Source organism: Mus caroli, unplaced genomic scaffold (assembly GCF_978045245.1).
Source record: "Mus caroli unplaced genomic scaffold, Mus_caroli_1 scaffold_19, whole genome shotgun sequence".
Classification (NCBI taxonomy): Eukaryota; Metazoa; Chordata; class Mammalia; order Rodentia; family Muridae; genus Mus; species Mus caroli.
The window spans coordinates 47,885,452-47,901,425 of record NW_028227274.1 but is presented as its reverse complement, the minus strand read 5'-3'; the positions used below and the strand labels follow the sequence as shown (position 1 = coordinate 47,901,425).

Here is a 15,974-nt window from a genome sequence, read left to right as displayed (position 1 = left end):
AAGAGAACACTAAGACAATGTGTACGTGTGTATAAATGTATGTGGATGTGCTACATGTATGCCCGTGCCTCCAGAGGCCAGAACAAAGGGCTGGATTACCAGAAGCTGCAGTTACAGGCGGTAACCTCTCTGACAAGGATTCTGGGAATTAAACTTAGGTTTTAGTTTGAGTTTCTATTGCTGTGAAGAAACACCACGACCATGGAAACTCATAAAGAAAAACATTTAAGCTTTATAGGTTCAGAGGTTTAGTCCATTATTATCATGGCAGAAAGCATGTTTGCAGGCAGGTGTGGTGCTGTTGTAGGCAAGAGTGACAGATGAGAGTTTTACATCTGTATCCACAGGCGGCAGGAAGAGTGAGCGACACTGGGCCTGGCTTGAGCTTCCTAAACCTCAAAGCCTACCCAGTGACACAATTCCTCCAACAAGGCCATATCTACTCTAACAAGGCCACATGTCCTAATCCTTTCAAATAATGCCACTTCCTAAGAGCCTATGGGGACCATTTTTATTCAAACCACCACAAGCAGTAAGCAGTAGTAACTACTAAGCCATCTCTCCAGTCCTCTGCAGATCTGTTCAAATGTTTCTCACCCACTCTACTGTAATTGATTATGTAAGCTAGTGTTTCCCTAAAAATTGAGGCACAAATGATTGTTATATATTATATGGAGACCATTTTAAAAAATAATTCAACAGAGCTATATTTTAACATGTTAAAAAAGAAATATTGCCAACCACTAACACCAACCTAAGCAGCAGGAAAGGATATAAAGGACTTTTCCAGTCCCAAGGTGGGAAAGTGGACAGGAAAAAAAAAAAATCCTACCAGTCCTCGAGCTTGCCCTAAAATCAGGCCCACACAATCCCTCTAACTTCCAGCCACCCCGAAAGCTTCCCTCCCCTCCAAGAAACCCTATATTAACCATGTGTTCAGCCCAGTTCTCTGCTGTTTCTCTCCTGAGCAGAAGCAGTCACCCTCCTGGGATTTTGGAATTTTACCACCCAATAAATGTCTTGTGTGAGGTTTGTCGTGCAGTGTGATTTGATGTATTGCTTTGCTACTAAATGCCAGGATATCTTTCCCATCCAAGCTGTAACACTTACAAATATAGCTTCTAAAAATGTATAGTTGGAGGCTGGGGCAATAACTCAGTTATTAAGTTGCTTGCTATGTAAATACAGGGAATAAATTCAGAATCAATGTAAAAAAAGGTCAGGTGTTGTGGTATGTATCTTAGCACTAGAGAAGCAGAGACCCGTAGATCCCGGGACTTAAGGTCTAGCAAGCCTAGTCTACTTTGCAATTTCCAGGCTAGGGAGAGATACCCTGTCTCAAAAATAAGGTTGTTAACACTTGAAAAATGACACCAGATGTTATTCTCTGTATACATGTGCATGTGTACCACTCCCCTACACATGCATACATACCAGAGCATTGATATGCAAATGCAAGCGCGCGCGCGTGCGCACACACAAACCATGTACAACTAAAAGGTTTAACTTACAAGTTCATTGACATTATTTAACATGAAGGTAGCTTTAAAAAAATGAAACCTCAACTTTAAATTATTAAAGATATATTAAAGGAAATAACATATAAAAATAAATAGAAATGAAAAACTTTACTTTTGGCTATCTATGTATTGGGGAAATACAGAAAGCAGTAAAACCAAAACTGATGTAGCATGATTGAAATATTAGTTACAGTATGATTACAGTTTTTTGTTCATGTAAACTAGCTGTAGATCAAAAAGTACTTGCATTATTCATATGTAATCATGGCATGTAAGGTACCTTTTCTGTATACTGGCAAACTGACAAACTTGGTAAGTTTCACTCCTTTACATTAAAAAATTTTTTTTTGTTTATGAGTACACTACAGCTGTCTTCAGACACAATAGAACAGGGTATTGGATCCCTGTTATAGATGGTTGTGAACTCAGGACCTCTAGAAGAGCAGTCAGTACTCTTATTCCCTTAGCTCTCTCTCCAGCCCACTTCTTTACATTTTAAATATTGTACCTTTAATGTACAGTTTTTGACATCTGAAATATTTTCATTCTTTCTTCAACACTCCCTTCTATACTTATGCTGACTAGCTTTACTAAATTCTCTTTGCATAAACTTTCAATTATCACCAGTGTTACTATTCACAATTAGCTTTTATATCACTTCAATTTAATTTGAGATGACTTCTTAGTATTATTACTTTTCAGGATTGTGTTGTTATATCTTTCATTTTTGTTGCCAATTCCCTCTTCTGATTATAAAATATCTTATGGGAGATAAGAAATCAAAATAATACATGCTATGTTATTTGTATGTGAGATGAATCACAGACACTAAAGGGTTTTGAAAGAAGTAAGGTAACCGTTCGCTTATCATAGCATGCATCTGTTATCACACAGTGATGTGTGGAATGAAGAGCCAGTAGGGAAGTCTGCGTTTTATGCAATTACAAATATGTAATTTAGTGTAGAAAGTTAAAGTTGAGATAATAATGTTATTTAACTAAATGCTGGTAAATAAAAATTTGTATCTGTAAAACAATTCAGGGTGGCCTCAATGTTAAAAATGAATGAGGTACTATGGAGTTAGTGGTACAAAGCTCATATAAGGTTCTAAGTTAGATTTACAAGACTGTAGGGAAAAAAAAGATTGAAAAGGAAAAGCAGCAGAAATTGAATAGGGATAACAGACGATCAGAACACGCTGACTCCTTGATTCTGGGCCAGTATTAAGTGTATTATATTAAGATGTTAACTAACTACTCTTTTTATCTTACTTAACTTTAGTTTGAAGTGGAGAGGCCTAATGTGTATAATATATATATATTCCCTTAAAAGCTGATTAGATGTATAATTAAAATAGTTCAGTTTTTTCTTGCTTTTTATATTGTTGAATATCTTGACACAAGTTAAAAATTTTAAAACTAGCATAGGAAAATACTTAGAAGTACCAAGAGCTAATCATTTATCTTTAAACCCAACTGTTCCCATTTGATTACATCCTTCTGTGTAGTGATGTTTTATTACCTTGGCTATGAAGTAGTCCCAGATACTTAGTTCAGGTGGGATGAACTTCTCCTTGACTGCAGGTGGCTCCTGATTCACAGAGGAAGAAGGTACAGGAGAAGATTCTCTGGCAGACACTTTTGATGGACTAATATGTTTGTTTTGTTTTTCTCCTTCAACTAGTAAAGAAATGAAAAAAATTATTATTAGAAATACTACCTCCAATTAACATCTTTAGATAAAAGCTAAATGTAACTACGATAGGATACAAAAGCTAAAATATGATTATGAAAGTACAGAGCAGATGAAAAGCAGACAAAAGGAAGGAGGCAAAACATCTCTGTATAGCAACCTGTGCTTTTACTCTATCTTGTCCAAAATTACCTGAATGGCTATTTATCTATTGTATGTAGTGTATAAGAGATGTAGTATCTGCCTACCAAAAAATTCCCCCTACAGTTTAGTTAGGATTATGACAACAACTTCCCAAATCCTTTTACTTTGTGTTTTTAGGGGGTAGGGGTTTGCTGGGCACTGAACTAGAGATTTAAGCATGCAAGCATATATTCTACCAGTGAACTACCCCCAACAAGCTCTAAAAAGAGAGAGAGAGAAAAAATAGATGGGGCTGGAGAGATGGCTCAGTGGTTAAGAGCACTGACTGCTCTTCCAGAGATCCTGAATTCAATTCCCAGCAACCACATGGTGGCTCACAACCATCTATAGTGAGATTTGGTGACCCCTTCTGGTGTACTTGAAGACAGCTACAGCGTACTCATATAAATAAAATAAATAAATCTTAAAAAATAAAAAGACAAATGAAATACAAATCAAAAATAATGCCACAGTTCAGACTGCTCATGAACAAACTGGTCTTATTATACATTTAAAATATTTTTATTGGAAAATTTTAACTTCCATAATTAAATTATACTTGTTATAAGTGGGCGAGAGAGAGAATTTCTAGTCATTAGAATTACACAGAAGAGAAAATGCTATCTTTGTGTCAATTTTTTCAAGCCTCTAAAGTTAGAGACCATTCTTTCAGTATTTGCCCTAGAAAGTAAAAATTATATGGGAGTTTCTAAAACAGATTTATATGGTGCCAGTGATCAAAGCCAAGGCCTGCACATGCCATGCAACTACTGCATCTCTGAGCTACATATCCATAGGATATAGAAATACTTAATCAATACTAAGTCATAGACAAACAAGGATCTTGTAACCATAAGCATGACCTAATAGGCAAACAGTTCACATGAAGACATAACAATATTTTTCCTCTAATGGTTCGAATGAGATTTACTTACCTCCCCAAATGATCTAAGTATTTGTGCCATAATTACAATTTTAATTTATTACTTGCAACTATTCAACTTTAAAATACAACATGCACATGCAATATATCAAGCAACAATAACCTGAGTTTAATGTAGTAATTATATGACTTTGGAAGAGAGGAAAGAATGACATATTAATATTCTAAGATATTATACATTAGTGGTTCCACTGGTATTCAGGTATTAAATAATTATGTTTACACATTTAGATTTGTATGAAAGTTTCCATTTACTTACATCTGATAATCTACAATCAAGTTTCCAATACACACATTGTATATATTAATACACATTCTAAAACTAAAATGGAATAGAAACAGGATATAGGCCTTATGATTTATCTAAGAGGAATGGAGAGGGTAAAGTGTAACTAATAAAAAAGAAAGGCATGCAAGGATGGGGAAAAGCCAGATAGGATCCAGAAGTAACATGAAGCTTAAAAACACAGTTCTTGAGCCGGGCGTGGTGGTGCACGCCTTTAATCCCAGCATTCGTGAGGCAGAGGCAGGCGGATTTCTGAGTTCGAGGCCAGCCTGGTCTACAAAGTGAGTTCCAGGTCAGCCAGGGCTACACAGAGAAACCCTGTCTCAAAAAACCAAAAAAAAAAAAAAAAAGAAGAAAAAAAAGAAAAAGAAAAGAATGTGCTTAAAACTAAGATTTCAGAGTTTTATTTCACATGAGCAGCCATCATTGTGCTCTTTTCTCCTAGATGCTATTGGTCAACAGCTTTTCAGAGTATCTGCTTCACAGAACAGGCTATTTCTGTCTGCCATTACTCCACAATGTGCTTCCCTTCCCCCTCAGTCTCTCCATTCTCTCCCTTTATTCCTCTCTTTTCCTCCCTGTTCCCTTCCAAACTGGATTAGTTTTGGAACCAAATACCTGTCTTAATCAACTGATAATCATGTAGGTGCACTTGGTGTGACTTCTGTGACTATGTCCAGTTTCTCAGTGCGCAAAGATGGGTAAACGTATAACCTAGGTTGGATATGTTTACATCTAACTCTACAACTAGGTAACTGTGTTTTCAATATTTGGTTGTCATATCCCCACTCCAAAAGGATAAACATAAGATAATTTTTGGTTACTTGATTATTTTTGATTATTTGAGAATGGTTAGTATTAACATTTATGAAGATTCTTATGTACAACTATACAATGTTACTTTTGCCCAAAACAACAAATCTTAGTATATAAATAAGAATCAACCTAAACTTTGTGTAAGGCTCTTCATATTTACCTGTGCTCAGCATAAATATGTAGAACTGTGACTACTAATGTGTCTCAGTGGTAGAAGCTTGCCTCACACGCACATGGTTCTGTGCTCAATTTTAGTTTCAAAGAAAAAGAACGAGCTGGAGCTAAGGTCAGGTAACACTATACTTTTCATCTTAAAGCATATATTAACATTGTCTAGTAGAACTTATCCCTTTCAGTATTTCATAGAAATAAAACTGGAATCTTAATTTTATTTTTCTAAAATATATTAAAAATAGAGCCAAAATTAATTTAACAATTATTTACTTAATCATTAACTTAATGATCTATGAGTTTAACTCCTGTTAGGTTTGAAATTTTTTTGTTGAATTCAGATATATGAAAAATACAATCAAGGTAATTTCACAGTTGTTAATTTTAGTTTATGATAAATATATCATGGGAAGTAACTTAAAAATTGTGAAAATTAAAATGTTTAATATTTTACCAAACAAGTAAATTTGATAAGCAACTCTGCACTTAAAATTTATAATTTTAAGGGGAAAAGGTAGAAGAAAATAATTTTAATTCAGAGCAAAAGCATTACGTAGACAAGTATAGTAGGTATATCAATAGCAGGTGAGACAGAGAGAAGTCTGTTTAGCAACTACATCTGCACTGGACCTTCCAATAGAAGAGCAAACTTCCTACCTAAGGGCTGACAAAATGACTTTGGGAGTGTGGAGGGAAGACAAGGTTTCACTACATGTAGCCCTGGCAGTCCTGGAACTCACTATATAATAGACCAGGCTAGCTGTGAACACATAGAGATCTCTCTGTCTCTGCTTCCAAAGTGCTGGGATTGAAAGACATGCATCATCATGCCTGGCTTAAGACCTATTTTTATATCTGAATTTTACTGAAATACAGCCATACTTACTTAATTTCTGCTATTGCTACTTTGGTGCCACAAGAGAAGACTGAGCAGTTACAAGATACCAAAAGATCTCTGTACCAACAAAGCTGGCTGAAGTTCCCTCAAAATTATGAACTGAATTTGCTAGACTCTCAGCATTAAAAATCAGGAGTTTAATCCTTGTCTATTTGAGGCTGTATCCTCCCTCTCCTGAGCTGTTGAAAAGGGGAAAGTATATGGATTAAAAAGTAACAGAGTGGCAGATAAATGAGCAAATAGTTTCAATGTGAGGATAAAGTAGAAACTAAGTTGCCAAGAATTTTGTTCTACAATCATGGGATTATAGCTTTGTGAAAAATATATGCCATTACTGCTTATAATGACCACTTTTCTTTCTTCAATTATAGAATAATACTTCAGGTCTAAAAATATTTCTTTATCAGAGTATGAACTCTAATGTTTTTGAAAACTTTTTTACAAGTTTATTTTATGTATTTGAATGTTTCACTTGCATGTACATTTTTTTGCTTGCAATATGTCTGTGAATCCTGGTGTGCCTCCTGCCTGCGAAAATCAGAAGAGAGTGTTGGTTCCCCTGGAATGTGAGTTACAGACAGTTGTCATCTGCCACATGGGTGCTGGTCCTCAAACCTGGGTTTTCTGAAGAAAAAGTGCTTTTATCTGTTAAGCCTTCTCTTTACATCTGCCACAATGATTTTTTAAAAGTAACAAATCCAAATCAAATTTTATTTTCCTGTAAGTCCTCATCATCCATCTGAACTCCCAAATCATAAACATCCAAACCTACAAGTGCAGATGTACGGTGCTTAAAGGGGGCAAGGAGGAAGGGGATTAAAATTCAGAGATAATCTTGCTGGGCTTCACTTATATATGTACCGACAAGGGTTTCTTCTAAAAAGCATTTAAAATTGTTTTCAAACTTGTACTCGACGATTTAATTTTACACATTTTAATAATTTTTAAATTTAATATCAATAAATTAGCAGGATTTCCAGTATTATAGACAAGCTTTAAAACTGAAAAACCAATACTGTCACATGTGTTAATAAATCACAAAAAAGATTTAAAAAATATCATGAAAATTATTTTCTAGTTCAAAAAGGTGGCTGTTGTAATTTTATTTAAATATAGTATATGTAGTAAGAGGATACATTTATTTAAAATATTTACTTTTCATGGTATTCTAAACACTTAGAAATTTAAAAACTCTAATAGCCAGTCATAATATGCAAACCATAAAGCAGCCTCATGGGAAATGCTTTCCCAATCATTTCAAGCCATACTGTGATTTTCTATGATCAGCACTAGCATTTGTTTCTTTTGGTTTTGTACACTTAGAAATATTACAGTTTAAGGGACAGAAAAAAAATATCAAAAACCAAGAATTTGAAACTAGAATGGAAGAGCAGAAACAGTTTTCTAAAATGCTAATCATTGTTTTAAATCAAAAATATGGCTTGATTAAAAGAAATATGTCAAATTTTCCTTAAATGCCAAACAAAACAAACTACCCCACTGTATGCAACCCTTGGAAAAACAACAACATAAAGCAAGCTAAACTGTAAGAGCCTATTTCTAAAGCTAAGATCTTGCCTGCAAGAGTGGGAAGGCTATGAGAACTGATGGCTGAAAGAGCTTTGGAAAAGCCCACACATTCCATGGAGAATACCACTACCTGGTGAGGGCTAGGCATAGCAAAGTGCCTTCCTGCCAAAGAAAGAAGAGAAAAAAATCTGTATTTGGTATGGAATAAAACCAAACTGTTTTTCAAAAGAAATAAAGATTGTAGTACTAAGAGACATTATAATTACATTGTATAGTTTAATTATCAGGAGTATCTAAAAGATTGAAAACTGCACAGGAAACTTTAAAACTTCATTTTTTACAACAATAGTACTTGTTGGTGGTCTCATACAACAAGAACTTTCTTACATAAAATTAAGATGTAATTACATTTAACAAAGTTATCATAAAATGAATAAAGCTTCAGCTTATAAAGACAGAACTGAGAGGAAGGTTAGAGTGGAAGGAAAGAATGGGAGGCAGGACGGGGTGTTGTGGGGGGAGTGCACAACAGGACAATGAAAACTTACCAGATAAGGCTTTTGAGTTTGTCTGTCCTTTGCTGGGAACATGTGCTCCTCCACCAAATACTGCAGACCACATTTTTTCATTTAGGGGGTGGGCTACAATCCGAAATAGCTCATTACTAGAGTGTGTTGCCAGCCCATGAATGAACAGACTAAGATATACTGCTGTGAGAATTTCACAAAGCAAGACTGTAAGTCCTGGCTGAGCTTCTTCACCAGAGGAATTCAAAAGCTGAATTAGACAATTTATTCCTAGGACAAATAAGAAAATTAGCTAATATTATCAAAAACAAGACAAAAAATTAAATACATTTTTCTACTTTTTGAGTTTTTAAAAAAATGCACTCAATCAACATTAAATACATTTCTGCTGGATTCATAACCAGTAGATTATTATTGTGGTTTAGGAGCAATTGATGAAACATTTTTTCAAGTCAGATAAACTTACGTAAAATCTCATAGATAAAAATTTAATACAACTGAAGAATATGTATTGAATTTACAATGGTGTCAATGCTATCAATATTTAACAATGATCATCAACTGGTAAAACTAAGGCAAGTTTGCTTTTTATCATATAACATTTCAAAAAATAATTCTTATATATGTAAATTATTTATACCTGGCCATTGAGCTGGTGATGTGTTGGGAGTTACTGATTCATCCAAACTTCCAGTTCTCAAAGAATGTCGATGGGCAAGAAGTACTGTTTGATAAACCATTCCAGTAAACTGATTTGTTTGAAATGAACTAAGAAAGGAGACAATATTTAAACCTAAGATGAATTTCATATATAATATTCCCATTCTTAGACACAATTTCTATGATACTTTAAAAATTTTATTTGTGAATTGTACTATTATATCTAAGTTATGTGTTCTACAGTGCTATATTCTATTAATACAGTATCCTTTAAAGTATACTTACATGTATTTTCTAAGCTAAATCAAATTTGACAAGTATCTAAGTATATTTATTTAGTGAAAGATAAGGAATATTTTAAGGAAGAAAAAAACCCACATCATTTTGGGCCACTAGAAACAAACTTGCATGTATGACTTTAAGGTACTTATTTGACTCAAAAAACAAAAACGAAACAACAAAATAAACTTATTTGATAAAAAAATGAAGTGAGTCTAGGCTCAATTTCATATTTACTGGCTAGCTCATCCACTATCTGGCTCTGAACCAGGCACTTAGCATATAATGGAGAAAACAGCTTCTACCTCCATAAAAGTTATAATAGGATGGAAGAATCGAACCTAATTAGTTTTTATCATATTGTTGTTGATGAAATTATACACATCACACTATTAAGGCAAAGAGGATAATCATCACACATTTAAGAACTTATGGAAAGATAAACAAATAACAGCTTAGCATAAAGGATTTTAACATTCTGATACCCAGCAGCAAAAAGATCTTATAAATGTGCTAGAAAATAGTTCTTCAAAAACTCCTATAATACATATTGAGTAAATGATTATATTGTGTACACTTAGATGATAGTGCCTTACAGCTGTTAGACTTGGCAAATCTCACTGGTCATACATTTTGAGACTTTTATAATTATTATTGGGCCTTATTTTTCAGATTTAAGATGGCAGGGTAATAATAAAAATTCCCTCTGCCTGTAGAAAGATTTATGACAAGAAGATAGAAACATTTTGATGAAACCAAACTAATACTCAATTGCATAAATTAACTCAGTTCAAAGAAATAAAACTGAAACTACGTTGGAAACATAAAAGTGTCATTGCCCATGGGCAGTTTATAAAGATGAACTGACAACCAAAAGCCAATACAAATGAGAACTGATGCCATATAAGAGATAACAAACACACCAAAACATCTCCACCCACAGAAGCAAACTTACAAGAACATTTAAAATGAATGTTATACTTTTAAAAAGTTTTCTAAAGTCAAAACACAAAGATAATGTACAAAATGGAAGAAATGATTAAAAGAGTTAGAGACTACATAGAGCAATAGGAACCTCCTGGCTTTCTCTCCACCCATGGATGTACATAATTCTTTATCAATGGATTGATTCCCTCTGAAAGAAGTCAGAAACCAGTTAAGAACTTCCTACTCACTAGACAACTGAGAAAACGTCTATCAAAAGGGTAGGAAAAGCTAAGGCACATTGAGGTATGGACTCATTTCACTACAAAATTATCTATCTATCTTCTTGTGAAGATATGGGTAGACCTCATATAATAGTCTCTAACTCTTAAGACTCTCCACAATTACTCTATTTAATTTTTTAAAATATTTTTTGAGAACTTCATAAGTACTGTTTACATCATATTACATCATACTTATCTCTCTTTTCACTCCAACTCTTCCTTTGTCCCTCCTACTCTCTCAAATTCATGACTTATTATTGCTATATGTTATTTGTATCTCTCTCCGTGTGTGTGTGTGTGTGTGTTTACACATACAATCTACTGAGTCCTACTAGTGGTTAGGGCTGATGGGTTGGGACTGGATAACCAATCAAGAGGTTTGTACCTGGAGAAAACTGATTCTATCTCAAAAGCCACTGACTGTTTTTCAGATCTTCATCTGCAGAGGTGGGGTAGTGAGAAATCCCCCTCTATATGCTGTTTAGGCACAACATTGCTGAGATCTCGTGGCTTCAGCTTCCTTCTTATGTCTAGAAGTCCTATCATGCAGCAGGAATCTGGGTTCTCTAGCACTGAACAACCTTTCTGCCTCCACTTGCATGACTTTCCCTGAGCCTTAGAAGTGAAGCTTGTGTTAAATATATGATTGGGGTTAGATACCACATGCTCAATTGTTATAATCTCAATTTATCAACGAAGGGAACCGAAACGATTAGAAACAAAAGGCCCCTCTAGCCTTAACAGGTAAAACAAGTACTACCAGGAAGTACTACGAACTTGAAGTCGGGACAGGACTTAAAACTGATTTCCCTACCCTAATATGATCTGATGCCCTCTTCTGGCATGTAGGCATATACAGACACTGTACTCAAACATTAAGACAAACAAACAAAATTAAAATACCCACAAAACAAATGGAAAATATATAAATAAATAAATATGAAAAGCAAAGAAGAAATAGCAACTCCAGCAACAAACCTGGTACTTATGGTCTTCTTTAAAAAAACCAAAAACATACTGTACTGCATAAAAATGTACAATCAATATGCATACATTTAAAAACCAATTCTGCAGTCTTAAAATAAAAAAAAGAATTCCTTGTATTTTACTTTATTATGTTTTGTTGTTATCGTTTAGAAGCCTGTTCTTTTCTATTGAGAGATAAAAAGGGAACTGATCTGGATGTGAGGGTGTGGGGTAGAACTGAAAGGAGGGTGGGAAACTGTAACCAGGATATACTGTATGAGAAAGAATACATTTTCAGTAAAAAGAAAAACAAAACAAAACAAAATTCTAAAATATGAACTCTGCCCAAAGAGAAAATACTGCAGAATTTTCTAGAATGCATCAATATCTAGAAAATGAAAGTGGGATTTGCCTTAAAATGAAACCAGTAAAAGAATGCATGACATTTGGAGGAAAAAAAAAAGAGAGATGGACATGCAAGTTATATTACCTGTCTCTAAGAGTAGGAAATAGAAGTCAGATAATATTTAACCAAATAATATCAGAATAAAGAACTAAAGCTAGACTATACATCAGCATGTCAATTTTAAGAATTTTAAGAAATTATACGGAAACTAGAAATATGAAGATAAATTTCTAAATAGAAATTCTGTGAAAATATTTTCAATCTCACGTCAGTTGCTCCTGTGTCTCAGGCTTTTTGTTATATACCAAACTATAGAACTAATCACTCAAGTATGATATTGTATTATTTAACATCAATTCATTTAACTGTTTCTATTTTAGTCATTTTACAGTTCTCAGAGTCTATCACAGTATCTGGCATGATGGCAGTGATTAATTATAGACAACTAAGCAAATCACAATAACAAGAGCTGGCTTCTGATTCTTTTGTCATAAAGGCATAAGATGAATTTTCAAAGATGAAAACAAGTACTCAACATCTCAGTCATGTGCTTTCTGCAGTTACGAAAAGCAGTGTTATGTATAGTTTTAAATTAATAATGTATGGATAACCCCACTATTTACTGAAAGTGATCTTAAATTTCACAAGAAGGTATTTACCTGTAGTTGTGACTACCACAAAGGCACTGATAAATACAAGCAGAAAGTGAGGCTGCTAAAGTATGCATTACATACACCTGAAAAAGTAAGAACACACACAGAATAATTACTTTAAGTAAAAAAAAAAAAAAGGCATAATTTTGTAAAAAAGGAAATGAAAATGCAAAGTATTTTGCCTCTGAAAGCTGTTTTTTCTTCTCCCTCTTCCCCCTCAGAACATAGTTTCTGCCTACTGAAGTTGTTCTTTAGAAATGTTAAAGAAAAAACTCAGTTCTTTGGCAGAAATTATAAAATATACAACTACTACCAATTCTCTCTTTCCAAATCAAAAGAGAGGTGTTCCCAGAACAATATGAACCATGTATTAAAAACATACTCTTTAAAACTCGACCTGCTTTCTCTTGAACAAAATGTGAATAAGCAACATTAATAAATGACAGTTCACTTATGTACAGGCCAAAGAAAATGCTAACATCTATTATAGTCATCTGAAAGGGAAACTTTAGAAAAAGGAAAAGGAAGAAAGGCAGTAAAGTCAAATATTTTTTAAAGAAGAAAAGGATTCTAACCTAAGATGACGATAGCTATAATAAAACAAGGATGAATAAGATTAAGGTACAAGAAAGCATACTGGACTATACAAGATTATCTGATTATGAAGCACAAGTCTTTCATGTAGATAAAAATGGGCATTCATAGATAGAAGTCTAATTACTTCCTGGCTTCTACTGTCAGTACTACCTGTGGTGGAAAATAGCATATATTGAATATGGCAAGATGCAGACAACAATGACTTGTATTTTCTCCCCAGTATATAGTTAGCATCTATTTCTCCAGTCATGGCCTTCTGACTTCTTTAACCAATGAACAGAAGTATTATGTGAGACCTGAGCTTACAACTCAAAAGTCCTGGAAAAAATCTACTCTCGCTGCTCTTAAACCTCTGAAATTTTTGTAAAAAACAAACAAACAAACAAAAAAATCAGAAATAAAACGTTACTAGGCTATGAGATATACAAACACTTGGATAAACCTGAGTGAGTCTCTAAGGATATTTCCAGAAAAATTTGTTTTTTCTGAAATCAGTAGTCTGATTAAAACAGATTGACCTCTCACTCACCAATGGACTGGAAGACCTATCAAGAGGAGAGTATAAGAAACAATATATATATATATATATATATATTTTGGTCATCATCCTTCCTTCCCTACCTTCAGAATGTAACTGAAATATGAGCTCTTTTAATTAAAACTCTGACCCATAATTGTTCCTGTATGAAAAAACTGCAGGGATGGAAATGTAGAAGAGCCTGAGGAAAAGAAGGTCCAGTGACAGGTCCAATGTGGGATCCAGCTCAAGGAGAGGCCTGACATATTACTGAGACTATGGAGCGCTCACAAAAAGAGACCTATCATGACTGCCCTTGGAAAGACCCAAAAAAGCAGCTGAGTCAGAGGCAGATATTTGCACCCAACTAGTGGACAGAAGCTGCTGACCCTTGTGGTTAAATTAGGGAAAGCTGGAAGAAGCTGAGGAGGAAGGCAACCCTGTAGGAGGACCAGCAGTCTCAATGAACCTGGACCCGAAGATCCCCGACACTGGATCACCAACCAGGCAGAAAACACCAGCTGCTAACAGGCCCCCAACACATATACAGCAGAGGACTGCCAGGTCTGCATTCAGTCAGAAAAGATGTACCTAGCCCTCAAGAGACTGGAGGCCCAGGGGAGTTTAGAGGTCTGGTGGGGGTGTGGTGGGAGGGGGACGGGAGGAGGTAGTATGGAACGTGGAACAGTTGGAGGGTGGGAATAGGAATAGGAAGGGAATAAAATCTGGAGTGTAAAGAAGAAAGAAAAAGTAATAATAATAAAAAATAAAACTAACTTCCTAAGCTTTGAACCTAGACTGGAACTATACTGTCAGTTCTTCTATCCAGTAGCTTACTAAGTGCAAATCCTTGAGCAACTCAGACTTCACAGTAACTGCGTTGGTTTAAGTGAGAATGGCTCAGACAGACTAATATATTTGGATGTCTGGGTCCCACTTGGTGGACTGTTTAAGAAGAAGTAGGAAGTATGGCCTTGTTGGAGGAGGTTTGTAATTGTGGTGGTCTTTGAGGTTTGAAAGGCTCATATAAAGCCCATTATCTCCCTCTCTCTTTTTGCTCCTGCCTATAGATAAGGATATAAGCTCACAGCTATTGCTCCAGCACCATGCCTGCCTGCCACCATACTTCCTGCCATAATGATCATGGACTAACACTCCTTCGAAACTTTAAGCAAGTACCCAATATAATACCTTTCTTTCATAAGCTGCCTTGGTCAGGGTGTCTCTTCACAACAAAAGAATAATAATTAAGAGAGTCACACATGCAAATTACTTATAAACAAATTTTTCCCCTCTTCTTCTCTTCCTATTCCACTACATGTTTCCTACATCCTATCACATCTTCTCCTCTGGAGAGACCAGTTTAGTGCACTGGGCTTGCCTGCTGGCGGATTAAAGATGAGACACATATATTCAAATCTTGTCAACCACAAGAAAATAAATAAGGTTGTCCTACAGTCATCTAGTTGCCCATCAGGGAAGAATGAATGAATGAGTTCAGACACTAGCCAAGTTAGCTCAAACCAAAACAAACGATGAGCCAACAATGAAATCAAATTAAAGCCAGTTCTATTTCAGAATAGTTGGAAAGCAGCAAAAGGTACTTTAGAAGGAAAAAAATAATGTGATATAACATGGACTCCTGTAGTTAATGTTGACAGGCCAGCAAGGTGGCACAGCAGATAAAGGTACTTGCCAACAATCCTGAGTTTAATCCATGGGACCCACATAAGAGGAGAATTGATTTCTAAGAGTTGTCCTTTAACTTCCATATGAGTTATAGCACTCATGTGTGCACACACAAACAGAAATATATAAAATATATGAATGCATAAGTATAATAAAGTAAGAATTAAATAAGGAATGCAGTTTGTTGAAAATAAGCACAGTTTTCAGGAAATGAATTTTCAGTCTACAAAGTACATAGTATAGGGATCTGTACTATAGAGCAATACAGGAAAATAAGCGAAAGAAGCGCCCAGTAAATTATAAGAGTTAAGCATATAGAAAAGCATAAATTGTGGAAGGAGAATCTATTATCAAGAGAGAAGAAAACCGCTGGGCGTGGTGGCGCATGCCTTTAATCCCAGCATTCAGGAGGCAGAGGCAGGCGGATTTCTGA

General features: G+C 34.9%; 1 protein-coding gene across 4 annotated transcripts in view; it reads right to left on the bottom strand.

The window, feature by feature from the left end:
• The window catches only part of Dmxl1 (Dmx like 1), a 131,476-nt gene that overhangs the window by 48,148 nt on the left and 67,354 nt on the right, over positions 1-15,974 (bottom strand). For 2 of the 4 annotated variants that reach the window (XM_029471979.2, XM_029471981.2), the window contains exons 26-30: positions 12,745-12,821; positions 9,207-9,334; positions 8,588-8,836; positions 8,088-8,201; positions 3,042-3,199 (exon numbers count right to left, since the gene is read on the bottom strand). In XM_029471979.2, the coding sequence (XP_029327839.1) occupies positions 3,042-3,199; positions 8,088-8,201; positions 8,588-8,836; positions 9,207-9,334; positions 12,745-12,821 (726 nt within the window). The remainder of the gene's footprint in view (positions 1-3,041; positions 3,200-8,087; positions 8,202-8,587; positions 8,837-9,206; positions 9,335-12,744; positions 12,822-15,974) is intronic. The other 2 variants (XM_021150434.3, XM_021150435.3) reach the window with 1 other exon arrangement.